The 25,165-nt window shown below is 47.0% G+C and overlaps 3 protein-coding genes and 1 long non-coding RNA gene across 6 annotated transcripts; 3 read left to right on the forward strand and 1 right to left on the reverse strand.

The window, feature by feature from the left end:
- The first annotated feature begins 3,258 nt into the window (after positions 1-3,258).
- LOC9268929 (uncharacterized) lies at positions 3,259-5,601 on the forward strand. Its single transcript, XM_015779868.3, has 2 exons — positions 3,259-4,224; positions 5,264-5,601. Exons 1-2 carry the CDS (start codon positions 3,281-3,283, stop codon positions 5,286-5,288), a joined length of 969 nt encoding a protein of 322 aa, XP_015635354.2. The 5' UTR covers positions 3,259-3,280; the 3' UTR covers positions 5,289-5,601.
- Positions 5,602-9,233: 3,632 nt separating this feature from the next.
- Positions 9,234-12,436, forward strand: LOC112938599 (uncharacterized). Its single transcript, XM_066309805.1, has 3 exons — positions 9,234-9,824; positions 9,947-10,119; positions 11,119-12,436. The coding sequence occupies exons 1-3, from the start codon at positions 9,234-9,236 to the stop codon at positions 12,434-12,436; spliced, it is 2,082 nt and encodes a 693-aa protein (XP_066165902.1).
- A 359-nt stretch (positions 12,437-12,795) lies between these two features.
- Positions 12,796-19,541, reverse strand: LOC112938600 (uncharacterized). Of its 3 annotated transcripts, none has more exons than XR_010740547.1 (4): positions 18,819-19,541; positions 15,731-15,899; positions 13,414-13,657; positions 12,796-13,315 (listed from the first exon to the last, which is right to left on the reverse strand). It is a non-coding gene; the product is annotated as an uncharacterized lncRNA (long non-coding RNA). The 3 variants fall into 3 exon arrangements; XR_010740548.1 differs by lacking the exons at positions 12,796-13,315; positions 13,414-13,657 and adding exons at positions 14,709-15,120; positions 15,358-15,433; XR_010740546.1 differs by lacking the exons at positions 12,796-13,315; positions 13,414-13,657 and having other exon boundaries at positions 15,471-15,899.
- Positions 19,542-20,560: 1,019 nt separating this feature from the next.
- LOC107275809 (uncharacterized) lies at positions 20,561-24,553 on the forward strand. Its single transcript, XM_015779338.3, has 2 exons — positions 20,561-21,031; positions 23,662-24,553. Exons 1-2 carry the CDS (start codon positions 20,679-20,681, stop codon positions 24,347-24,349), a joined length of 1,041 nt encoding a protein of 346 aa, XP_015634824.1. The 5' UTR covers positions 20,561-20,678; the 3' UTR covers positions 24,350-24,553.
- The last annotated feature ends 612 nt before the right edge of the window (positions 24,554-25,165 follow it).

Genomic DNA, 25,165 nt, shown 5'->3' on the forward strand with positions numbered 1-25,165 from the left:
CTTCGGAGCTCCTCTCTCTCTCTCTCGCTTTTTGAGCCGAAGAACGTGTGACCAAAGTTGGTCACGCGGACTTCAATTTAGTGGGTCTAGAAGTAAACGTGGCACTGGATTGAAAAATCTCACAGATGTGGCAGCGTTGAGCTGAATGACAGATCATCCCACTGTGAATGGCCTAAATAGTTGTATTGTACGACCGCCAGAAGCGCCAACTGGATGAGGCCGATGACGTAGCTCCTCAAGCGACTCCTCTGACGAACCGTAGTGCCTGCATCCTTCTCTTCTCCTTGCGTCTTCTTCCCTTCCGCCGCCAACTTTGTCATCGAAGGTTTGAAGCCGGAATCTGCACCAGAAGAATCATTGTGGAGCTCATGGATGGAGTGCTCCATGAATAATCTCAATATGCTCTAACGTTTGTTTGGTATCAATGTAGCTTAATTTGCCTATGGTTACAGATCGATTGGAGAGGTCGTACGTTTGTGCAATATTTATAGTGGTAGTAGATTAATCGATAGTAGAAGAAACTGAAACGGAATCGATAGGCGAAGTGGATTACAACTCGCGGGGGTCACGTCGTCGTAGAGTCCGGCCACGTCGCGTGCGCGCGCATTGGAGGCCCAAGCAGCTGGGTGAATCGGCCTGTCATGAGGTAGGCCTTAGTTGCTGGACCTGACGGGCTGGCTCATGAGGCCTCGGAGATTGAATAAATTGATCTCTCGTTTCGTTACTACTCCCGCGAGTCCGAGATCGGAGGGTGATCGATGGCCGCGGCCAAATCGTTCAGCGGAAATCGAGAGATCACAAGCACACACGCGAGAGTCCTAAACCGAACCCAACCAAACCTATGGCTACTTACGATGCCGGCTCTGTTTCTTCGATTAATTAACCTACTACTACTACTACTCGATCTATATAAGTACGTACCGCACCTGCGCCTCTTGCAAATCGATCTGCAGCCACGAGATACGACTTTCAGAGATCATTGCAATTACAGGAGAAATCCATGGAGCACTCCAAGGAATTCATCGACGAGCTCCACAAGCCCTTGACGGCAGAAGAGAAGGCGCAGATGGTGGCAGACGGGAAGGAGAAGGTTCAGCTTCAAGAAAAACAAGAGGAGCTGACGGCAGAGGCGAAGGCGCGTATGGTGGCAGACGGGAAGAAGAAGGTTCAGCTTCAGGAGAAACAAGAGGAGGACGGCACTGCGCTTCGTCAGGGGAGTCGTCTTTCGGCTACCGACCTCATCCGGTACACCCTCATGGGCATCCGGTTTGCGTTCACGGCGGCGATGCACTACTACCACTGTACACAGATGCAGATGATGCCCGAGCTTACAAGAACTACTTTTGGCGTGTTTTACAATTGTTTTCACTATTTTTTCATTGCTATCATTATTCTAGCTAGCTATATGGGTATTTAGTCTGTCTTGATGGCTTAATCCAATAATGCCGTTCTTTTAAGTTGTAATAGGTCGCCTTTATCTCTAAGAACAAAGCTTTACTTCAATAAATATTTGTAGTATATACTCATAATCCTATTGGTAGTAGGACTGTTTATGCCTATTTGTATTGTTTTTTAAGCTCTCTTTTCTTTTTTTTTTTCCTAGGAAGGTCTAGGAGGCACCTACCGATCATATGTCATCATGCATGCATGCATGCAAAACTTTCTAAGCGAACTTTTTAACTATTTTTTCTCTTAAATTATTTATCCAAATCATGATTCGATGGCACCATTATATCCATTGCAATTAAATCTTTAAAACAAGTCCACACATGAATATAATCCGATGAAAAAAATATTTATCGTATTATTGAATTATTTTTAAATATTGCACGTTGTTCCACCAAGTATATCGGAGTTGTTTATCTAAGTATGTCGAAAATATTTCAATCGTTTAAAAAGCTGAAACATAACCAAATCAACTCATGGAACATTTTGCTACAACTTACGAAACAAACGGTTCCAAAAAATCGGGTGTTGTTTTACCATATATATAAAACAATGTTTCAGCAAATAGCTAAAGGATGTTTCAATTCACTGCAACATTTGATCTATACATAATGAAACATTACGAGTACACAAGGTGAAATATTTTTGGTGGAACAAAAAAATGAAATGGATTCCCTTAATAGAGGGATTCCATAATATGTGGGTGATTTGTTGCAAAAAGAATATTTCAATTCACTACAACATTTGATCCATATATAGTGAAACATTATTGGTACACTAGGTGAAACAATTTTGGTGAAAAAAAAATAAAGTGGATCCCCTTAATAGGGCATTTCTATTATATTGAGGCAATTGTTGCAACGGGGTGCGCTGTGGTGGGGACACGTGGCGGCGTGCGGACGCGCGTGGTGGGGTCTGGGTGGCAGCGGCGCGGCGCCCAATGCATGCACGCCTGCATCGGACGTCCGGCCAGAAGGATTTTATGAAGGTCTACTTTATTAGAAATCTAGTATAGTGTGATTGTCTTTTCACGGAGTTGGTTGTTTTGTTGTTGAACAATGAGCCGTATAGAAACAATTGCAAAAATGCTATGCGTTCGGCGTCTGATTTGGGGAGAAAAATCAGACGCCCGTACGGCGCACGCTCTGCCCGCCGCGTGTCCCCGCACCATCGGTGTGACGACGCCCCTGTCCGCCGACTACGTCACGAGAGAGAAGGTGAAAAAAAAGTGGGAGAGAAAGAGAGAGGAGGAATAAGAGAAATTGAGAGGATGACATGTGGATCCTACATATCAGTGGGACCCACAATATTATTTTGTATGTGAATGTCAGATGGGTCCCATAGATATTTTTTTAATTCTAATGGCACAAAAACACCACGTGGGACGTAAACCAGTTCAACACCGCCACGACAGTAAAACCGCCCTACAAAACCACTGAGGGAGTTAAATTGCAATGGTTTCAATAGTTCGGGGGAGTCATCCTATCTGGTTTTGCGGTTGATGGTCACGGATTAGATCCGGGTCCCTTTTAAGGGAAACGCAAAGTGGACTTATTGCTATTGCGCACAGTGGAGGCCCATGCGGGGCCAATCGGCCTGTTAGCAAGTAGGCCCTAGTTGATGTACCTGATGGGCTGTCTCATGAGGCCTCGGGCGCCCGGTAGTTTTTCCCCGTCGGCTCGGCTATTTAAATCAAGTCTAGTGGAGGCACAGCTGCGCAGTCCAGCACCCAAAGCAAGCACTACTCCAGAGAGCACCCAAAGCAAAGCCCAAGGAAGAAGAGGACGAGCGCGAGAGAGAAACCCATCCCAGCCAGCCCAAGGAGGCAAGGATCATGGCCCGATGGACCCTCCGACTTCTCCTCTGGGTCCTCGCGTTCGGGGTGATTCTGAGCCAGCTCCTCCGCTACGCCACCATCTTCGCGCTCGCCTTCGGGTTCGGGGACGGTTCGCGGAGGAGGACGCTCTCGTCCGCATCGTCGCTGCCGCCGCCGTGGCGGCCTTCTTCCTCGCCTATTTCCGCTGAGCGGAGTCGCCGGCAGCGGCGGCGGCTTCCTCCACCGCGCCGCGCGCCGCCGGGCTCCTCGACGAGGGGGATGGCGGTGGGAACGCGTCTCCCCGCGCCACCGACGAAGGCGCAGCAGAGGCAGCGGGGAATCGGATGCGGCGGCGCTAGTTGCAGCGGTGGTGGCGCCTCCTCTTCGCCGCGGGGGATGACGGTGGCGGCGGGGCCGCGTCTCGCCATGCAGCAGACGTCGACGATCCTCGCGCCTCCGATGACGGCAAAGCAGAAGCAGCAGGGGATCGGGTTCGGCGGCGCTGTGGCGCCTCCTCCTTCGCCGCGGGGGACGCCGATGGCGGCGGGGCCGCGTCTCGCCATGCAGAAGCCGTCGACGATCCTCGCGCCGCCGCTGACAACACAGCAGAAGCAGCAGGGGACCGGGTTCGGCAGCGCTGTGGCGCCTCCTCCTTCGCCGCGGGGGATTCCGATGGTGGCGGGGCCGCGTCCTGCCTCGCAGAGCAAGCGGAAGAAGCCGAACGTCGCGCCGCCGCAGCAGCAGAAGATTCAGGGCTTCGGCGGGGCCGGGGCTGGAGCTGGACCGGTGCCGGTGTCTTCCTCGGCGCGCGCGATGGCGGCGGTGGCGGAGAAGGCGGCAGCTGCAGAGACTGAGGATGAGGCGCGGGCGAGGGAGCGCGCGGCGGCGGAGCAGATCGCGCACGAAGACGCGCGGAAGGACTTCGTGACGCCCTTGGCTTCCGTCGAGGACGCCATCAGCAGGTACGCGCGCTTCCCCTGCGCCGATCAATCTCCTCCTCCTCCTCCATCTGCCATCTCTCCGCTGCGCGCTGCCTTGTTGCTTCTCTCCTGCTTTTTTTTTTTTTGGATTAGTTCTTCGCTGCGGTGAACAACACCAAGGTTGATCGCTGTCGAGTTGCATTTGCAATATTTCATCCGTGTTTTAGGGGGATTCGAGCTTGTTTAAGGTTTTTGGTGCGGCGATCATTCCTGTAGTGCACACGATTCATGAACTTCTAGTGCTTGCAAATCAATCCATGAACAATTTTAACGCAAAAAACATTGAGGAGTTTCAGAATTGTTCGCTGGGTTAGTTCATTAATCTCCCTGTGATGGATGAACAGGGAGAAGGGCACAGCCAGAAACTTTCATTTTTCCGTTTCATCGTGTTCTGACGAAATGATTTGGAATCTAATGTTTGACTAACTTAATTGAGAACGATGCATTTTGGATTAACAAGGACATTGATCTTTGATTAGTAATACTGATTAGGTGTTTTGGTTATGATCAATTTCTGATGGTATAATTTCTGGCACCACACATTAGAACATACAGTATAAATTTCTGTTGCCTCTGTTAGAATTATGACATGCTAATTAATCTCTATCCGGCCCGTTTGATCACAAAAACTGTTTTTATCTTCTTTCGTTCATGTCCTGCATTGTCAATAATCATGATGCAGTTCACAATCCTTAGCATTTCTCCAAGACTGATGTGTCATAGTGTCATTATGTATGTTCACTGCATGGTACCCCAAATTCCCAAATCCCAATGATACAGTGAAATTCATATCAATACATACAAGACTGATGCTGTCAAATATGTATGTTCGCACTTTTGATGAAAGAAAACACTCAAATTCATATCAAGCATTGCTGCCAATCTCTGAATTCTGTATTGGGCCAAGAAGTTTCTTATGCGCAATTGCTTTCATCCAGCTAACTACACTGAAAGTAATCATATACAGTGAGTATGTGCACAGTAACTATGCTGTTCATGGACTGATTTAATTTGCCCGCAGGCTGAAGGATCTGAAGGAGGAGTAGCAGAAGGAGGCGGCGGCGCTGCAGCGGCAGCTCATGCTAGAGCAACAGCAACAGATCATGGCGCGGCGCCGCAGCCGTTGAGGTAGTAGCACAGTACGCTTGCTAGAGCTTCGTGATTCGTGCTAGATTACATTGACCTGATTTCCTTTGCCATGCGCGATCGTTTTTTTGTTGGTGTTGGCTATTCGTGACTCTGTTCTGATCGATAGCGAGTGAATTGTGCAATTGCCTGATTCGTGGCTCTGTGCATTTGGCATGTGAACTGTGAACTTGATTCTTTCGATTGACAAGACCGAAGTTTGGTTTTTGAAAATCTTTGAACTGGTGCTGGAGTCGTCGTTCCATGGTGAGTCTCTGCCAACCGCTTGGTGATGAATTCGCCTGATCTTTTCTCGATCGATCGATCTGGTCCCAGCCCAGCAGTCGGTTTGAATCTTGGTAAGAGTCCAATTGATATATGGAGAAGACAATCTCGGCAAAGCCGAGCCTATTGCTGCATGAGCGAATCTCTCTCCGCTTTTTTCACGTTCCAGAATTCCAGTAGGATTGTGTGATTCACCGAGTTTGAATGTTTTTATGTTTGAATGTGATTGACCGAGTTTGTAACGACGGATGAAAACGATTGTGACCATGCGAAAAATTGTTACTATTTTTTTTAAAGCAGGGATAGATTACAAACCAAAACGTCTGCTGGCTGGCTGCAGCACGCATTGGTAAAAATAGTCAATTGATGCTCATTGTCGTTCTATTGTTTTTTTTTTAACTTTGATTTATCAGGTACAAAACTACCTGATTGATAGGTAGTATATAGTAGTAATGCAGCTGCAGGGAATTGGAGTTTAGGCCCGTTCAGGGGTGAAAGGTTTTTGTGTGTCACATTGGATATACGGATACGTATTTGAAATATTAAACATAGTCTAATAATAAAACAAATTACAGATTCCGCATGTAAATGCGAGACAAATTAATTAAGGCTAAATAATCCGTCATTACCAAATGTTTACTGTAGCACCATATTATCAAATTATGGCGCAATTAATCTTAAAAGATTCGTCTCACAATTTACACGCAATCCGTGTAATTAGTTTTTTCTTTTGTCTATATTTAATACTCCATGCATGTGTCCAAACATTCGATGTGACATGGTGAAAAGTTTTTGTCTGGAAACTAAACAGCCGCTTATCTTCATACCAAACATATTGCACACATTTACGTAACAAAATTCCAGGGAAAAAGATTGAACAAACACTGCCTAGAAAAAATACATCAAAAACAATACCATCACATGGAACAATATATAATATACATAATGAATATTTATTAAACTAAAGCTTGGTCCAACAAACAAATGACGAATAGAAAAAAAGAAAGGTATATATAGAACTTAAAAGATGACATTACTAAAATCAATCCATCAAAAACGAGTAGCTAGCTAGGCATCGTCCTTGAGTTTACCTAGAATAAGGCTAATGATGAGAATATAGTGAGAGCATGCGAAAAGATTGCAGAAAAGATCGTTGGTCCCTCGGTGCCTGGCCATCAGCTCCAAGTAGTAGTATTGCACCACCGCCAGAAGCGCGAACTGGATGAGGCCGATGACGTAGCTCCTCAAGCGACTCCTTTGAGGGAGCGTAGTAGTGCCTGCATGATCCTCCTTCCCTTGATCATCTCCTTGCGCCTGCTTCTTCCCTTCCGCCGCCAACTTCGTCATCGAGGGTTTGGAGCCGGAATCTGCACTAGAAGAATCATCGTGGAGCTCATGGATGGATCCCGTGGAGTGCTCCATGAATAATCTCAATATGCTCTAACGGGACAAGCGATTAAACGTTTGTTTGGTATCAATATAGCTTTGCCTATGGTTGATTGGAGAGGCCGTACGTTGGTGCAATATTTATAGTGGTAGTAGATTAATCGAGAGTAGAAGAAGAAACGGAAACGGAATCGATAGGCGAAGTGGATTAGAACTCGCGGGGTCACGTCGTCGTAGAGTCCGGCCACGTCGCGTGTGCGCGCATTGGAGGCCCAAGCTGGGTGAATCGGCCTGTCATGAGGTAGGCCTTAGTTGCTGGACCTGATGGGCTGGCTCAGAGGACGAGCTTCCCAACCCAAGGAGGAAGAGGACGAGCTTCCCAGCCCAGCCCAGCCAGCCCAAGGATAATGGCCCGATGGACCCTCCGACAAACGACTACTACAGCTGTTAAATTAAGTCATGCGAGATTGCTATTGGGCGATCAGTCGCGCGCCTCCCTCCCCGCGCGACTGCACACGTGTCGCGCGCGGAGAGAGGGCGGCGACGTGCCAGGAGTGAGTTTTTCGTTTTTTTTTGTTTTTTTCCTTTTTTTTCGTTTATGTTTGTTTTGTTCTTTTCTTCGGTTTTTTTTCTGTTTGGATTTTTTTTCTCCGGTTTTTTTATGGTCGGTTTGTTTTTCCCAGTTTATCTTCTTTCAGATTTTTCCCTTTTTTTTAAGATGTATAAATACAAAGTTTGTATTCGTATATATACCAAGTTTGTATTCGTACGTATAGAAAGTTCTATACGCGCATACAAACTTTCTATACGGGTATACAAACTTTTTATATGCGCATACAAACTTTCTACAGGCGTATACAAACTTTCTATACATATATACAAACTTTTTATACGCGTATACAAAGTTTATATACGCGTATATAAACTTTCTATACGTTATGTATTTTCTATTTTTTATATTTTTTTAGTGCATATACAGACTTTGTGTATGTGTGTATATATTTTTTATGCATTAAAATATATTCGTAAATATATACGTATGTATATACTATACACACACACAACATACGTATATATATAAGATGTATACAGTACCTAGGAGAGACTAGAGGGGGGGGGGTGACTGACCGCGCGCGTCCGGCTGATCGCGTATCAGCACCCCCCTAAGTCATGCCCAAGCGATCCAAGGAAAGCAAATTCTGAGTGATTTCCAAGAAAAAAAATCTGTCGCGTGATGTTTAGCAAAAAGGATATGGATGACTAGGGAAATGGGCACGATCAGAAAGTTTAATTTTCTGTTTCATGTTAATTTTCTGTGCGAGACATTGACTTGATCGAGCATGCAACTCTTTTTGTTTGTTTGTGTTGGCTTCGGGACTCTTTTTGATCGATGGAGTATGGTGTTGGCTATGTATGATCATGTTCTTCAATCTGGAATATGATGTCTAGAAACTGACTTTCTGAAACAATATAGATGATTTCGCATTTCATACATAGCCACCAAATTCATGGTTTTTGAGAATGATCAGCTATTATTGTTTGAGAATTATGAGCATCTTATTGATTGCCGAATCCAGGATAAGAACCATCTTATTGATCGGCTATTATTGTTTCATTGGTGGAACCATCTACCTGAGCAGCAGATATTTTGCACTGAACATTTACCCAGCCTCACCTACGACGCCCGTGGCCAGGAGAAGAACACGGGAGAGGAGGCACGGCGGCAGAGGAGATCGTGAAAGAGCGAGCCGACGACGTCGAGGAGAGGCGATTACGATCCGATGGAGGCGAGATGGGAAGGGAGAACGCGGCGGCGGGAATGGGGAAGCGGAGTTGCGGCCGGAGGAAAGGCGAGCCGTCCAGCTCGTTGACTCCGGCGGAAAGGCGAGCCGATACGAGCGAGCTGAGCTGACCCTTATCGTGCTGCGGCTCCAGGCGTGTGGGCGCGCCATCGGATGCACGCCTCTTTCACGCGTCGCGCATCTGACTCGGGTATGCATGGGCTGAGATTTGAATCCGGTATGCACCAAATTTTTTTCCGGTGACCCACGTTCGATCAGCCCAGTACGCCGCAGTATATATACTCCTAATTGTGCATTACACGCTCACGCATCCACGCGACCAGAAATAACCCAAGAAAAAAAAAAAGAAGAGAAGAGGAGATCGAAATGGGAGAGAGAAAGACACGGGAGGAGATGGAGGATGATTACGACGAGGCGCTGTCTCAGCTCAGGGAGCCGGAGGTGCCGTCGCCGCCGCCGTCCCCGCGCCTCCTCGCGATGCTGCAGTCCGCGGGCTTCGCTTCCCCGCCCCCGCCGACGTCGACGCAGCAGCAGCAGGGAATCGAGCTCTGCAGTGTCTGCGCTGAAGAGGCGGCGGCGGCGGCGGTGGCGGCGGCGCGGGGGATGGAGGCGCCGGGGCTGAGGCCCGCCACGCAGCAGCAGCAGCAGCAGGGAATCGGGCTCTGCAGTGTCTGCGCTGAAGGGGAGGCGGCGGCGGTGCGGGGGATGGAGCCGCCGGGGCTGCGCCCCGCCACGCAGCAGCAGCAGCCGACGGTCTTCACGCCGCCTCCGCCACCGCCGCAGCAGCAGGGGTTCGTGTTCGGCGGTAGCGGCGCTGCAGAGGCATCGGTGGTGCGCTCGCCGCGGGGGATGATGGCGGCGGGGATCGGGCCGCGCCTCGCCACGCAGCAGCAGCAGCAGCCGACGGTCTTCGGGTCGCCTCCGCCACCGCCGCAGCAGCAGGGGTTCGTGTTCGGCGGTGGCAGCGCTGGAGAGTCATCGGTGGTGCGCTCGCCGCGCGGGGGATGATGGCGGTGGGGCTTGGGCCGCGTCTCGCCATGCAGCAGACGCGGCAGGATTAGGGGTTCGGCTTCGGCGGGGCCGCGTCACGCTGTGCCCGTGTGCAGCAGCAGCCAACTCTCGCGCCGCCGCCGGCGCAGCAACCGCAGCAGAATCAGGGCGTTGGCTTCGGCGGGACCGGGGCTGGAGCGGCGACGACGGTGTCCCCTGCGCCGCGGGGGACGACGATGGCGAGGGAACGCGCGGCGGAGCAGCTCGCGTACGACGACGCCATCAGCAGGTACGTGCTCCGATTGATCTCCTCCTCCTCCATCTCCATCTCTGCCGCGCGCAGCCTTGTTGCTTTGTCTCTCCTCTTGCTACGATTTTTCGCCCAAGATTGAGTTGATCTCTCGTTCGTTCTTGCGACCGAGTTGTGTTGTGTGCTGCAAGATTTCATCCTATTTTGGGGGGAAACGACGCACGCGCGAGTTTAAGGTTTTTGTGCAGCGAATTCTTAACCCCATTGCATTCTCACGATAGAGGTTTCTTCAGACGGATTGAATCGATACCAACCTTCTACGTACTGCTTGCAAAAATCAATCCATGAACAATTTTAACATGAATTTTCAAAACTCTGCACTAGTTAATTTTTTCACTGCGATGGATGAACAGGGAAAATGGATTGATGACATTGATGAGCAACTGTAATTTTTCTCTGTCATGTACATGTTATTCTGACGAAATTCTCTGGAATATAATGTTTGGTTAGCTTCACTGCCCCATATATGTTGAGCTAGTTTTGGATCTGGAAGACAGCATATAAATTTTCAGAATGTAATATAATTTCTGGCATTGAGATCAACCTTTGATAATTTCTGTATGTGACTTGAAGCCAATGTTTCACCATACAAATTTCTGTTGTTTCTGTTAGAAAATTACGACATGCTAATGTACTCGTTTGATCATCAAAACTGTTCATCTTGTTTCATGCATATCTAAGTCATCAATGATCATGGTATCCCAGTGAATTGCTTCACACATTTGATTAAAGAGAAGAGTGAAATTTATTCTAGTAACCATGCATTCTGGTGGATATAGAATGATCGATAGAAATAAAATTCGCATTGAGTGAGTTTTGTTGCCAATGTCAGCATTCTGATATTTCTGAATTTTGCCAAAGAATTTCTTAATCACGTACAATTACTTTTTTCATCAGTGATCAACTCATAATAAGTGCGTACCTGCACTGTAGCAACTAACAATCAGTGTTGCTCATGGACTGAATTGATTTTGGCAGGCTGATCAACAAGTTCGCGGGGCACGACAAGGACGCGATCCAGGGGAAGAACACGTCGAACGTGCAGGTGTTCGATGACATCCACGAAGGCGACGCGATCCGCATGGCCGAGCTCGAGGAGTTCGAGAAGCAGGTGCTGGCATTGAACGCCGCCGCCTGGAACGACGCCGCCTCCTCCTGCGGCGAGGAGCCGGCCGTTGCGGATAACTTCCTGAACGGCGAGGAGCAGCGGGAGGAGGAGGAGGAGGAGGAGGCGGCGGAGCGGAGGAGCTGGACGCTTGAGCGGTGGGAGCTGGAGCTGAAGGCGAGCCGCCGGCGTGTGGTGGAGGCGAACGAGCGCGCGCGGGGGGTCCAGCGCGAGCGCGAGAGGGTGCGGCGGCAGGTGGCGGCGCTGCTGCAGCAACGGATGCTGAAGCGTCAGCAGATGTCCGCGCTGTCGCGGGAACGCGCGCTGGCGCACAAGCGATTCGTGCTCCAGCAGCGTCAATGGCGGCAGCAGATGGTGGAGCAGCAGCAGCAGCAGCAACGCGCGCCGATGCAGCAGCAGCGCATGCCGGTGGTGCAGCAGGCGGCGCCGCGGAAGCAACGAGTCTTCACGGTGACGGTGAGTCGGGCGTATGCACTTCAGCACCAACGGGGAAGCACGCCGGAGGAGCGGCGCGCGTCGGTGCGGGAGCGAGTCAGGCTAGAGCTGCAGAAGGTGGTTGCATTTCTGCAGCGACGCGAGCTGGAGCAGAGGTATGAGCGGGCGGCGGCACTGCTGAGGCAACGCGCGCAGCTGGAGCAGGCAGCGTTACAGGAGCAGCTCAAGCTGGAGATGCAGCAGATGCGGCGGCGGCAAGAGCAGCGCCAGCGCGCGCGTGAGCTGGCGATCATGCCGCAGCCGCAGGGGCATCGCGGCCGCGGCGGCGGCACGGCGCGGCACCCGGACGCCGCAATCGCCCAGGGGGGATCCGGAGTCGGACACAACCACCCCCGCGTGGAGGAGCAGCTGCCCGCGCAGCAGCAGCAGCATCGGCGGCAGCGCGTGCGATCAGTGCGACCGACGTTCGTGGCGCCGCGCGGCGTGGGCACGTCGAGCGGGCAGGCGTACCGGGCACCGCCCGCGAGGCAGATCGTTGTTCAGCCGCAGCCGCCGCCGCAGCAGCCGGAGCTGGCAGGGCAGGCGTTCCGGGCGCCGGCGCCGCAGACACCGCAGCGACCGGAGTCGGCGGGGCAGGACGTGCCGGAGCCGCAGCCGGAGGAGGAGGAAGGGGAGGCGGTGGGTGGCGAGGCCGTCGTGATGGCGCCACAGCCTTCGTCGACGAGGGAGCAGTAGGAGAGGCATGCAGTCGTGATCCGTGCGAGACTTTGGTCTGATCGAGCATGCGAGATGTTACTTTTCTTCCGTCTGTGTTGGCTTACGGCAATAGAGCTGTGGCATGTGAAGCCGATTCTTCTCTTCATCAAGTAACTAGATCAAAGTTTGGCTCCTGAGTTTGGGAATTGTGTTTTTGAACTAAGGTGATTTGAAATTGAAGTCATTCTGGTTGAGCTTCCATGCATGATCTGTGTAGTAGTTTGCCCCCCTTCCAGCCAAGGATTTTTTGAGTGTACCTCTGAAAGAATATGGACCGTTGAAGAGATAAGAGCTAAGGGTGGAAATTCGTTGCTACTACACCTAATAAAAAGGAGTAGTAAGGTAGTAGAAGGGTAATTGTGAAAAAAAAAATTATGTGGCATTCTTGTAAATTCAGTTTTTAGGGGGGTGTATTCTATAATTGTGCATGGATTTCAAATAGGGTTGGCCCATCTGATTGTAAGCCCACAGCGCCGTGCCGCCACACGCCTCCTTCTTCTTCTTCCTCTCGTCGCCGCTTGCCCCGCCTTCTTCTTCCTCTCGTCGCCTCTCCCGGCGCCTCCAGCGTACGCCTACCTCCCGTTCCTGCATCCGCGCCGTTGAAGTTGCCATCGCCCCCGAGGGCATCCGCAAGGTCAGTGATGGCATCCATGGAGCTAGATCGATCAAACCCCGGCGGCGGAGGGCTCGGTAGGGCGAGGTGTGGCGCTGGCCATACCTCGCGCCACCCACTAAACCCCCCAGCCCCGCGGTTTTCTCCGGGCAGGACGCTGAGCCGCAGAGAGCGCGAAGACACTCTGCATCAGATGAGCGACTGGCCGACATGCAAGGGCGCGAGGAGTTGCGTGCGCCATTCGCCTACAGAAAGCCAATTTTTTTTGACAATTTGACCCTTTGCGAAAACTTATTTCGCAAATGAACCGCGGCCAAAACTTATTTAAAAAATGAACACTGACCTCTGCGCCGATGCTGAATGTCGTGCCACCGTGGATGGGAGGCCGACTCGGCGTGCCAACGTGACAAAGCTCAGCGCCACCTGACTCGGCGCTGAGATGGCTAAGGTCAGCGCCGAGTTGTTTGGCGCTGTACTGGCTAACTTAGTCAAGCAGTTAGGTATGGCTTGGTGTAGTGCCAGAGCTCAGTGCCAAATATGTTGGTGCTGAAGTCGGCACTGTCCGTGCCAGGTTATTTGGCGTTGAGCTGTGCATAATAGGATAAAACTTATTTCTTTCAGACAAATTTGGAGTTGAAGTGAACACAACATTAAGTAATCAATCATTCAGTTCATAACCAGTGTGCAACCAAAGCAATGTTGCGATGTAAAAGTCAGAACAAAGCAAACCATGTAGCAGTAGTTAACTAGAGAACAAGTCTTAGCCGTACATCACATTCATTCCATTCTCTATGAACTACATGTCAATCTTAACAACAACCCTTACCAAACCCTAACCAAAACTTCTAACCAAAACCCTAACCAAACCACCCATTGCAACCTACCAAATCCCTCATTCCAACTAGGCTTCATTACCAATCAATCCTATTCCCCTCTAAATTACCCTCTCCCACTCAATTAACCGATAAATCAATTCAACCCTCATCCTTTCAAACCCTCTTTCTTCACCAAACCAAATCACAAAATGCAAAAAGTTTTGGATGGTTTCGAGGGCATTACCTTACACCACAATATCCACCACTAATCCCCTCCCAATCCCCTTGATTCCCCAAGGAATCGAGGAGTATTAGGGCTTGCAGGGGATAGGCGCTGTCATTGTCGCTGTGTGCGTCGCAAGAGGAAGAGAAATGAGAGAGGTTGCCTCTCTTGGCCGGGGCGTGTGGGCCTAAAAGACTCGAAGGTCAGCGCCAAACCGCCTGGCGCTGAATCCTGGCACCTCAGCGGCGAGTCGAGTGGCACTGACCTTTGACACGTCGAATCACCGAGTCAGCCTCGAATCCACGGTGGCAAGGCATTCCGCGCCAGTTGACCTGGCACCGACCTGTGCAAGTTCAGCGCCAGGTTATTTGGCGCTGAGCCACCGGTTTATTTTTGAAATAAGTTTTTGCCACGGTTCATCTGCGAAATTACTTTTTGTAAAGGGTCAAATTGACAAAATTTTTGACAGGAAGCAGGCCAAGGTCCATTAGGCTTGTTTTGTATAAACGTGGCTTTTGAGTATCAAACCCTACACCCAAACTTCTCGAGTTCTCTATCTCTACTTCCATCAAATCCCCTAATACTAGAAGAAGACTTTTACGGTACATTCTACTCAACAATGTAGCCTGAAAACATAATATCCTGAGATCACTCATCGTGATTCTGAACATTGAACAGTAATATAGTGCAGGAGTTAAGCACGTTCTTGTCATCAATACATACAAGCCGTGAATACTAATTGTCACCTAACTAATATTTTCTCCAACACACCAAAATATTAATCAAAATTGAGCCAAGTACAGTGAATATACTAATATCCATAATTTGTTTAAATTAGAAAAATAAGAATATGTCTGAAATATTTAGATGCAGTTATTTGTAAATCCTGTTGTTATTATTCTCCCGGCCAAACACCCTTGTCGCCACCTGCCTATTTCTTGTATGTTGGGATTTCAGTGTTATCATTCGATGCGGAGCCAACCAAAATGGCCGCTAACTTGCGTTTGAAGATCTGTATAGTATGCATATGTATAGTTTTTTAGCCTTAAATTTGAATTGATGGGTTTATATACATGCTTTTGTAGTAAACTACATACTACCTCCGTTTCAGGTTATAAGACTTTCTAGCATTGCTCACATTTATATAGATATTAATGAATCTAGGTTCACATATAAATCTAGATTAATTAACATATATATGAATGTGGGCAATGCTAGAAAGTCTTATAATATGAAACGGAGGAAGTACCTGCTTAAATTTTGTGGTTAACTTTGATCCATTCCAGTGTTCCATACACTTCAGCATGAAGAGACCACATGAAGACCTATAGAAAGATGTTCCTTAACATAACAATTATTTTTGTAAGAAAGATAATTGCATTTAATCCAAGAAGGGTAACATACAAATCTTTCTGCCTAGGTGTGCTTATCACACTAAACACATGCCAAGTCGACAAATCAAAATCCGGCTAGATGGTTTGGTTAGATCTTTCATTGTATCTAGATATTTCGAAATATCTTTCCATTCCTTTCAGCTTTGATCATGCAGGAGATCAAAATATGAATAAATCATAAGCATGTCATTTACTAATAGAAAGCTGTACGGGAGATTATAGGCTCACCACTAATGACAGTTTCGTGCCTGTTTCCCGGTGCTAGGACACGAATTACTCCATACATGATTTTTTCACGCTTTCTAGCCTTCTTCTCATCCCAGTATTGTATCAGTGGTCTGACACGTGCGGTGGAAGGATCTATATGACTCACTCGAAACTTCTCCCAGTACCAAAGCTGCAAGAATTTTTTTAAAAAAAATATGTAGTCACATCATACAAACTTAAACCATATCTGGAATTAAAATTACACGTAGAAGAATTTGGTTGCTCTTAAGATTGACCTTATCATGTTGGAAACTGACGATAGACCTCTTGAGATAGTTTAGGGTTAAGCTAGCCTAGTTGGTTCTCTTTATATCTAGTATATTTATGAGTAGATTTAGGTAATTTGAATGGACGAATCTCTCAGTTGTAGGACATAGGATCAGTATATAGCACAAACTGCCTTTTAAAGTGATCATCAGAAGATCTGTTCAAATTCAATGAATCCCGCAAGGCTGACAGAGTTATCTTAGTCCCCCTTTTGTCTTTATATAATGCAAACATAGCGGCCTTTGTTGCCTGTAGAGCTTCGTTTTTATCTGTCCTTTGGGGCATCAATGTCAACTTGGATTGCTTGTGGGACTTCAACCAGTTCAACACCTTTTGATGGCACGCTGAGCATGTGATCCACATCTTCAATGGTTTGTCTCTAGCATGATTCCATTTATATTGAAAGCTCTAGACTGCTCATCATCATGCCTAGCAATTTGCTTGCATAAAAGTTGGCGAATCTGGACTCCATTCATTTTTGTTAAGCCGGCAAAACCTAGATCATCTATGGCTTGCATCTGTTCTTTGTCTAGAGTCTGTATGAATTTCTAGTAGGCTACTTGTGAACATACTTGCGTTCCCTGCGATAATAAACATCACAATTTAGTTCATTATTGCATAGAGAGTGATCGTAAAGTCAAAAGAATACTTGCTTACCGGTTTGTTGGCTCGAATATTATTCATAGTCATTCTCGGTGGTGGCTCATAGTTGGGCATATCATCGAGGATTATATTCTGTGATGCGATTGGAATAATTAAATCATTTAAAAAAATTTAAACAGTAATGCATGCGTTAATACAATGGAAATTAAGAGATGAAGTGTGGTGCTTGCTGATGAGCCATTACTTCAGCAACTACGAAAATTCAAACTCTAAAATGAGACCAGGGGTTTACTTTCTAACTACGAAAATTCAAAAGCGTAGAACCGGGACTGGGACTGGTCCAGAGAATTAATTCGGTCGTATATTAAGAGTGGTTTAATTTCTAGTTTGTTGTGTACAACACGAATTACAGCCACAGCAATCATCTACCTCGTGTAATTTGTGTGAATGTAATTAGCATACCTAAATAATTAGGTGATGTTTCCTGGACACTTCATGTGGTGTATATATATGTAGTACATCGTCACTTAACTTGATCCATTTCCATGCACGCGAATGACACAAGTTCGTCCAACCACAGGAAGTTAATCACATGGTTGGACGGAATTGTGTGTCATTCGCGTGCATGGAAATGGATCAAGTTAAATGACGATGTACTACATATATATATATATACACCACAGGAAGTGTCCAGGAAACATCACCTAGTTATTTATTTATGCTAATTACATTCACACAAATTACACGAGGTAGATGGTTGCTGTGGCTGTAATTATTTACAATTCGTGGCGTGTTGTACTCAACAAACTAGAAATTAAACCACTGTTAATATACGACCGAATTAATTCTCCAGACCAATCCCTGTTCTAAGCTTTTGAATTTTCGTAGATAAAAAGTAAACACCTAGTCTTATTTTAGATTTTGAATTTTCGTAGTTGCTGAAGTAATGGCTCATCAGCAACCGTCACACTTCATCTCTTAATTACCATTGTATTAACGCATGCATTACTGTTTAAATGTTTTTAAATGATTTAATTATTCCAAACGCATCACAGAATATAATCCTCGATGATACCCAACTGTGAGCCGCCACCGAGAATGACTAAGAATAATATTCGAGCCAACAAACCAGTAAGCAACTATTCTTTCGACTTAATGATCGCTATCTAGGTTTTGGGGGCTTAACAAAAATGAATGGAGTCCAGATTCACCGGCTTTTATTCAAACAAATTGCTAGGCAGGATGATGAGTAGACTAGAGCTTTCAATATAAATGGAACCATGCTGGAGATAACCATTGAAGATGTGGATCACATACTCGGCGTGCCATCAAAAGGTGTTGAACTGGTTGAAGTCTCACAAGCAATCCAAGCTGACGTTGATGCCCCGAAGGACAAAGATAAAAACAAAGCTCTACAGGCAACAAAGGCCGCTCTGTTTGCATTATATAAAGACAAAATGGGGACTAAGATAACTCTGTCAGCCTTGCGGGATTCTTGAATTTAACAAATCTTGTGACGATCACTTTAAAAGGCAGTTTGTGCTATATACTGATCCTATGTCCTACAACTGAGAGATTAGTCCATTCAGATTACGTAAATCTACTCATAAATATACCAGATATAAAGAGAACCAACTGGGCTAGCTTAACCCTAAACCATCTCAAGAGGTCTATCGTCAGTTTCCAACATGATAAGGTCAATCTTAAGGGCAACCAAATTCTTCTACTGGTAGGTGTAATTTCAATATGCTCAAAGGAATTGTGTTTGGGATCTGTGTGACTTGACTTGCAATAGTCGGTCTTCAATTAGTCTTCTGAACCACTTCCGACGCACTCACAAACCTCCAAAACGACGAAAACAACAACTAACACGCAAAATGAGGAAAAAACTAAGAAACTCCAAATAAACGGTACATAAAAAGTAAACAAACATGTAGATAATGATTTTAGATGAATTTAGAGACTTGAACGGCCTCATTCCGACTTCATATGATTTAGTTATGAATTTTACAAGATTAATCTGATTTTAGCCTTGTACAGAAATGGGTTTACTATTTATTTTAGAAAAGGAAAACAAGCGCTGACGTCATCACCGACGAGTGGCTAATCGCCGGCGATCTAGGGCACGGCAGCGCAAACCGAGGGCACCGGAAGAAAGAGCACGATGAGGAGAGCTCACCGAGGGGCGGCACGACGACGAACGTCAACGGGAGATGGCCGGCGACGAGCTTCGAGCGGCGGCGAGATCGGGACGACGGCGACGGCGGTGTTCCGGCGGACTCCGGCGGAGGAGAAAAGGTGAACGGCCTTCTACGGGTCCTCGCGAAGCCAACGGAGGAGACGGCAAAGCCTGGCGACGACGGGAGGGGCGGCAAGGCTTCGCCGGAGATCAAAACACGGCGACGGCTCGGCCTTCACGGTGACGGCGGCTTCCGGCGCAAAAGAACGGGTGGACGAGGTAGAGCTCGGCCTTGCGGAGCCGTGGGAGGTGGCGCCGCAGGAGTACGTCGGCCGAGGCGGCGGCTAGGGGCGGCAGGAGCGACCGCCGGCGGCAAGAGAGAAATGGCTAGCGCGGGGAGAGGCGGCGGCTAGGGCACGGGAGCTCGAGCAAAGGAGGGGAAAGAGAATCGGAGGAGGGGAGAGATCGGTGCGGATTTGAGGGGAATCGGAGGCGGTTTAGCTTAGGGTTCACCGGAAAATAGCAGCTCGAAACCGCGTCGATTCCACGCGATTTAGGGGGGTTTTTTTGGATAAGATAGAGGAGATCGTAGGGAATCCGTTTTTGCGATCATGGAAGGGGAGCAACGGATTTGATGGAGGAGGCGGCGGCTGCAGGGCACGGACACGGGACGGGAGAGAGACGGGAGCTTGAAGACGACACTGTGCAAGGGTCCCATGCGTCATAGAGAAGGAAGGAAGAGGGAGGTAAAGCAGAGTTTGGTCGACGGAGAGACGCGGGCTGCGGGCTGCGGGCTGAGGAGGAAAGGGAGCAGGCCTCGGGAAGAGAGAAAGGAATGGGCCGAAAAAGGCCCAAGCTGAGGAGGAGGATTTTTATTACTTTTCCATATAAATTAACCAATGAATGATCTTTGAATTTTAAAAATAATTCCGAGATGATGAATATTAGTGCTATTTTTTTTTTAATTTCACAAAGTTGCAGTGGCATAGATCCAATTAACCTTTTGATTTTTGGGGGATTTTTTCAGACTTTTATTTTTGCGTGCGGATGACATAAGCACCCGCCATGAAAATCGGGTTTCCGCTTGCTGGTGTGCCACCCGCATAAAAGAATAGTGATTTCTTTTCGAGCAGATGGTTGGCTCAACCGCACGTAAAAATATGTTTTAGCCATTTAGAAAAAATGTTTTCTATAGCAGTGAATGGACCTTCTAGGCATTAGCGAACAGTCCAGGTGGCTAAGACCCCCAACGCTTTCGTCCGATCTGCCATTGTTCTTCTAGGTGTCTTCTGCCGAAGCAGCGACGTCCATGTTCTACACCTCTGCCCTGCCGAAGGAGGAGAAGGACAACGAAGACGGGTGAATGTTGTTAGCCGGAGTCGCAAGATATGTCGAGCACCACACCTCGCCCTACGCCACTAATGATTTAGTCACAATCTCCAAGTACTACATACATTGTGTAGGGTCAGGGTTACTGATATCTTTTTTTATCAAATACTAACCTACATTAATAAAACTATACAATTCTGTTTTCTATTTTCGACCCTGAGGTTTATCCACGTGGCATATATCTACGATTATAGAGCCCACCTCTTCCATTTCTCACTGTAACCGGTAACCGTTAGGACTGTTATAATAGCACGTCTAATAAATAAATATCTTAGTATGCTTTTTTCCCCCAACATATTACTAATATTCTCTCATTTATATTACCATCACCACCACCGTTATCACCAATATTCAGCCCGGACACCCGCATCACGCGGCCAAAAATAACCCTAGAAAAAAAGAAGAGACACAGGCGGCGGCGTCGTCTCCGCGGCAACCGCCGCCACATCCGTGCCTACTCGATCGATCGCCATGCAGCAGCAGCAGCAGGAGATGCCGCAGTCGAGGATCTTCGGACAGCCGCCTCCACCGACGCAGCAGCAGCAGCAGCAGCAGCGGGGATTCGGGTTCGGCGGCGCGGTGCCTTCGCCCCGCGGGATGCCGATGGCTGCGGGGGCCGCGGGGCCGCATCTCGCCGTGCAGCAGAAGCAGCATACGACCACCCTCGCGCCGCCGCCGCCGCCGCAGCAGCAGAATCAGGGATCTTCTTCGTCGGCGCGAGGGATGGCGGCGGCGGCGGAGCAGATCGCGTACGAGGACGCGTGGAAGGCGTGCAACCCGGACATCACGACGCCGTTCGCCTCCGTCGAGGACGCCATCAGCAGGTACATACGCGTGCTTCCCCTTAGCCGATCAATCTCCCTCCTCCTCCATCGATCTCCCGTCTCGCCGCCATCAGCGTTAAAACCTTCTGTGCACACGATTTCTTTAGATATTGCATTCTCGATCTGAAGAGGGGTTTATTTAGAGGATCTGAAATTCTCAATCTACGTACGGTAAACTTCTACTGCTTCCAAAACAATCCATGAACAATTTTAACGCGAGAGTATTTGAGGATCGATATCTCAGAATTGTCCGCGTTGGGTTAGTTCATTAATCTCCCTGTGATAGACAATGGTGAACCCAAATATCGGGTCCTATACAAATCATAACATATACAATACTTTAATTTTAAACTAATAATATTATTGATATAGACTAAAACAATTAATTAAAGATTATAATTTTACACGGATCATGTAGGACTGGAGCTAGAATGAAATAGAGTTGGGGCCACTCGCTTGCTTTGGTCCTTTGAATCAAGTTTAGGTTGATGCACGCGTCTAAATTTGAACCGAGGAGAAAAATTGTGACTGCATCTGTGGGAAGTGGGAACCCCTCGATAAATGTAACTATGCTCCTAGGTCATGTGAATCTGGGTACAAAATAACGTAGGATCGATGGATGAACATGGAAATCAGGGCATGATCATGTACTTTAATTTTTTTTTAACGAACTGGCATTTAGGTGTGAAAATTTCGTTAAATATAGCAGAATTTAAAATGTTTGTACTATAAAAGAAAAACAAAGTTAAGGTAGATCTTGAGAGTGGTAGATTTGGTCCTGCTAAGTCTAAGTTTTAGCCTCTTTCTTAATTTTCGACATAATGGTCAATGGTTACGTCGAGAGTTCTCTATTGTGGAACATAGTGGCGGACCCAACACTAAAATTTAGCTATGGCAGGTAAATATGCTAGGACAAACTACAAAATTAATTATCAACAAAATAATATAAATTCTACTATCTAAAGGTTATGTGTTGCAATGGAGATAGAAGCAAAACAATATAATTAGGTGACTAGGCAGCCATGACCAAAGAATGTCATATTCAAAGTAAAGGCTTTCACGTGTGATCGTTTGGAGACCTTATGGTCCCACATACCATCTTGTGACGTTAGAGGCGGATTTGGACACCACCACTAGTATCATTTAAAGTACTATAGATACACAAACCCTATTATAAATATGCTTATATATTACTTTATTAGAATATATGGCACTAAATACAATCAACAACTACACTCTTACTGTGATTATTATTTGGCCTAAATTTGTCATGTAACTATTATCAGCGAAGTGACTTTTGCAAGTGTTTTCGTGTTTCATAGACATGCTTTACTTATATTTTCTCTTTTCCCACACTCCGACTGTGCCTATGCTTAAGCAACGGTCAGGCCGGTCAATAGTTCTTCTGAAGGAAAAAAAAAAGGCATTGAACTAGTGGGCATTCACTTATTTTAGCATTTTCATTTTACTGGTTAATATTTTTTTGTTGGACTATTAATTCATTAATTTATTTTTTGCAGAAGAAACACCATAAATCGTTACTTCCAATTAATTAAACATATAAATGTCTAATAAATAGCCAATTAATCACTTGATTAGCATATAAAAATCAAAGTCCACACGGCCAATGGCTATTCCCCCTACTTCCTTTGCTTGTGACATATAGCTATGGCCAACTCCATGACTTTCCACAAGAGAAGGTCGGCCATCTTGGAACTTAGATCTGGTTTCTCTAGAGCTTCTTTTGTATTTTCTATGTCGTTAGTAGAACTAGTGAGGGTGTGTATTCTTGTTCATTTTTTTAAGTCCCGGATTAATTTTTCGTTTCACGTTGTCAAGACGACATGGTTTGGAATCTATTGTTTGGTTAGCTTCATTGAGCACAATGCATTGTATTAACGGGCCGGGGACAAAAACTCATTAGGAGTTTTTGGTCAGGGCATCTGGGGACGATAATAAGTGAGTTTAGAACATTAGGATCAATCTCTGAAACTATAATTTCTGGAACCGCACCTCGGAACATATATATAAACTTGTGTTGTCTCTGTTAATTAGAAACTAAATTATAATTATGACATGTTAATGGTCAATTATTTTTATCACCAAACATTTTCACCTTCTTTCGTTCATATATCAATGGACGTATGTAGGCATGTAGCTCAGAATATTTAATACTTACCCGAGACTGATGCTGTCATGTATGTATGTTCACTGTAAAATAGTACTCCCTCCGTATTTTCATGCACGACGTCGTTAACTTTTTTATTAACGTTTTACCATTTGTCTTATTCAAAATTTTTATGTAAATATAAAATTAGTTATGTCATGCTTAAAGAACATTTAATGATAAATCAGGTCATAATAAAATAAATGAAAATTACATAAACTTTTTGAATAAAACGAATGGTCAAACGTTGGTAAAAAAAATCAATAACGTCATACATTAAAAAAAATGGAGGGAGTATGTAGTATATGTACGTTATGTTTGATGAATAATATATCAAGTACGTGTTCTTGTTGCCAATCTTTGAATTCCGAAAATTGCACCAAGAAGTTTCTTACATCTGCTGAAATCTGTACAGTAACAATGTTGTCTCGATTTGTTCATGCATGGATTGATTCGCCTGCAGGCTGCTTCCGTACCACGTGTTCGCGGAGTACGAGGAGGACGAGATCTACGCGGAGGACCAGCCGCCGGCGAAGGACACGTCGAGCGTGCAGGAGTGGGACGACGACCGCGAAGCCGAGGCGATCCGCATTGCGGAGGAGTTCGAGAAGCAGGTGCTGACCTTCAACGTGGCCGTCCGGAAGTCCGCCGCCGGCGCCGCCCGCGCCGAGGAGCGGCTCATGGTGGAGAACCTCCTGCTCGCCGACGAGCAGCGGCAGTCGGAGCACGTCCGCGCCCTCGTCCGGCAGCAGCAGCTAGTGGCGCTGCAGAAGCAGCAGCAGCAGCAGGAGAAGGAGGCGGCGGCGCTGCAGCGGCAACTCATGCTGGAGCAGCAACAGCAGCAGCAGGCGGCGCTGCAGCAGATGATGGCGATGGAGCAGAGGCAGCAGCAGCAACAGATGATGTCAGCGCTGCAGCATCAGCGACAGCCGGCGATCGTCATGCCGCAGCAGGGGCATTCGTCCGCCGCCGCATTGGATGCGTTCCTGGATGCGTACGCTGAGGTGGGGCCGCCGCGACAGCAGCATCGGCATGGCGTGCAGGCGCCGCAGCAGCCGGAGTCGTCGTCGACGTCGGGGCCGGCGTACTGGGCTCCGGCGCATGCCGTGCCGCCGCCGCCGGAGAATGGCGCCGGAGCATTGAGGGAGTAAGGTGGTTGGTCCATTGGTGTTGGTTTCTGTTGACATTGCTAGGGCTTCAGTTCAGGCCTGATTCGTGCGAGTGCGAGACTTTGATGTTGATGTGTTGATGGAGCATGTGAGACTCTTTCGTCCGTGTTGGCGACGAAATGCAGTTGTGGCATGTAACAAGACCAAAAAGTTTATTCAAGCAGTTTTTTTTAGAAATTTAAGACATTTTTGTTGATTTAACTTGACCTTCCTTGCATGGTTACTGTGTGTAGAGTACAACTTCAACTAGATATTGGTGAAGGTCTGAGCTAGCTAGCTGCAGGTCCTATTATTTTCAGCTCACGAATTGCGGGCACGTTTCCTAGTTCCTACACTCCTAAAATATCATGATTTTTTAAATAATCACGGGCATGTTTCTAAACTAAAATGTCATGATATTTTGTAAAAAAAACCCATCAAATTTTGTCAGGAAACTTTTCTAAAGCTAAATGTGGAATGGGATGATCATATATTGTAAAAAATCTCAAAAAGTAGAGGGGAAAAGTGGGGAAATTATTGTCGAAATGTGTAGCTAGCCAGTTAAATTAAGAACACTGGCTAGTGGCTACTGTGTATCACTCTGCTTGTTTGGCACGTGCGAACATAGCATACATTAACACAAGTTTAAACTACGTGCGTACATCAGCTATATTATATAGCCATATCACTTATCCGCAAGGTTTTAAATCTTTACCTATAGCTGCTGCTATTTCTCACTGTATAGCTGTTTGAGAAAAGTTTTAGTTATTTACTCTCGTGTACAATTAACCACTATATTTTTATTTAGCTCATTATAAT

The sequence above is a fragment of the Oryza sativa genome, chromosome 4, assembly GCF_034140825.1.
Source record: "Oryza sativa Japonica Group chromosome 4, ASM3414082v1".
NCBI lineage: Eukaryota > Viridiplantae > Streptophyta > Magnoliopsida > Poales > Poaceae > Oryza > Oryza sativa.

What these genes read in the sequence shown, in the direction of transcription:
- LOC9268929 (XM_015779868.3), top strand. Translation starts at nt 3,281, where the DNA reads ATGGCCCGATGGACCCTCCGACTTCTCCTCTGGGTCCTCGCGTTCGGG. An exon ending in GTCGAGGACGCCATCAGCAG is followed by an intron (nt 4,225 to 5,263) that starts GTACGCGCGCTT and finishes ATTTGCCCGCAG; the next exon opens with GCTGAAGGATCTGAAGGAGG.
- LOC112938599 (XM_066309805.1), top strand. Translation starts at nt 9,234, where the DNA reads ATGGAGGATGATTACGACGAGGCGCTGTCTCAGCTCAGGGAGCCGGAG. An exon ending in GCGCTGGAGAGTCATCGGTG is followed by an intron (nt 9,825 to 9,946) that starts GTGCGCTCGCCG and finishes GCCCGTGTGCAG; the next exon opens with CAGCAGCCAACTCTCGCGCC. An exon ending in TACGACGACGCCATCAGCAG is followed by an intron (nt 10,120 to 11,118) that starts GTACGTGCTCCG and finishes TGATTTTGGCAG; the next exon opens with GCTGATCAACAAGTTCGCGG.
- LOC107275809 (XM_015779338.3), top strand. Translation starts at nt 20,679, where the DNA reads ATGCAGCAGCAGCAGCAGGAGATGCCGCAGTCGAGGATCTTCGGACAG. An exon ending in GTCGAGGACGCCATCAGCAG is followed by an intron (nt 21,032 to 23,661) that starts GTACATACGCGT and finishes ATTCGCCTGCAG; the next exon opens with GCTGCTTCCGTACCACGTGT.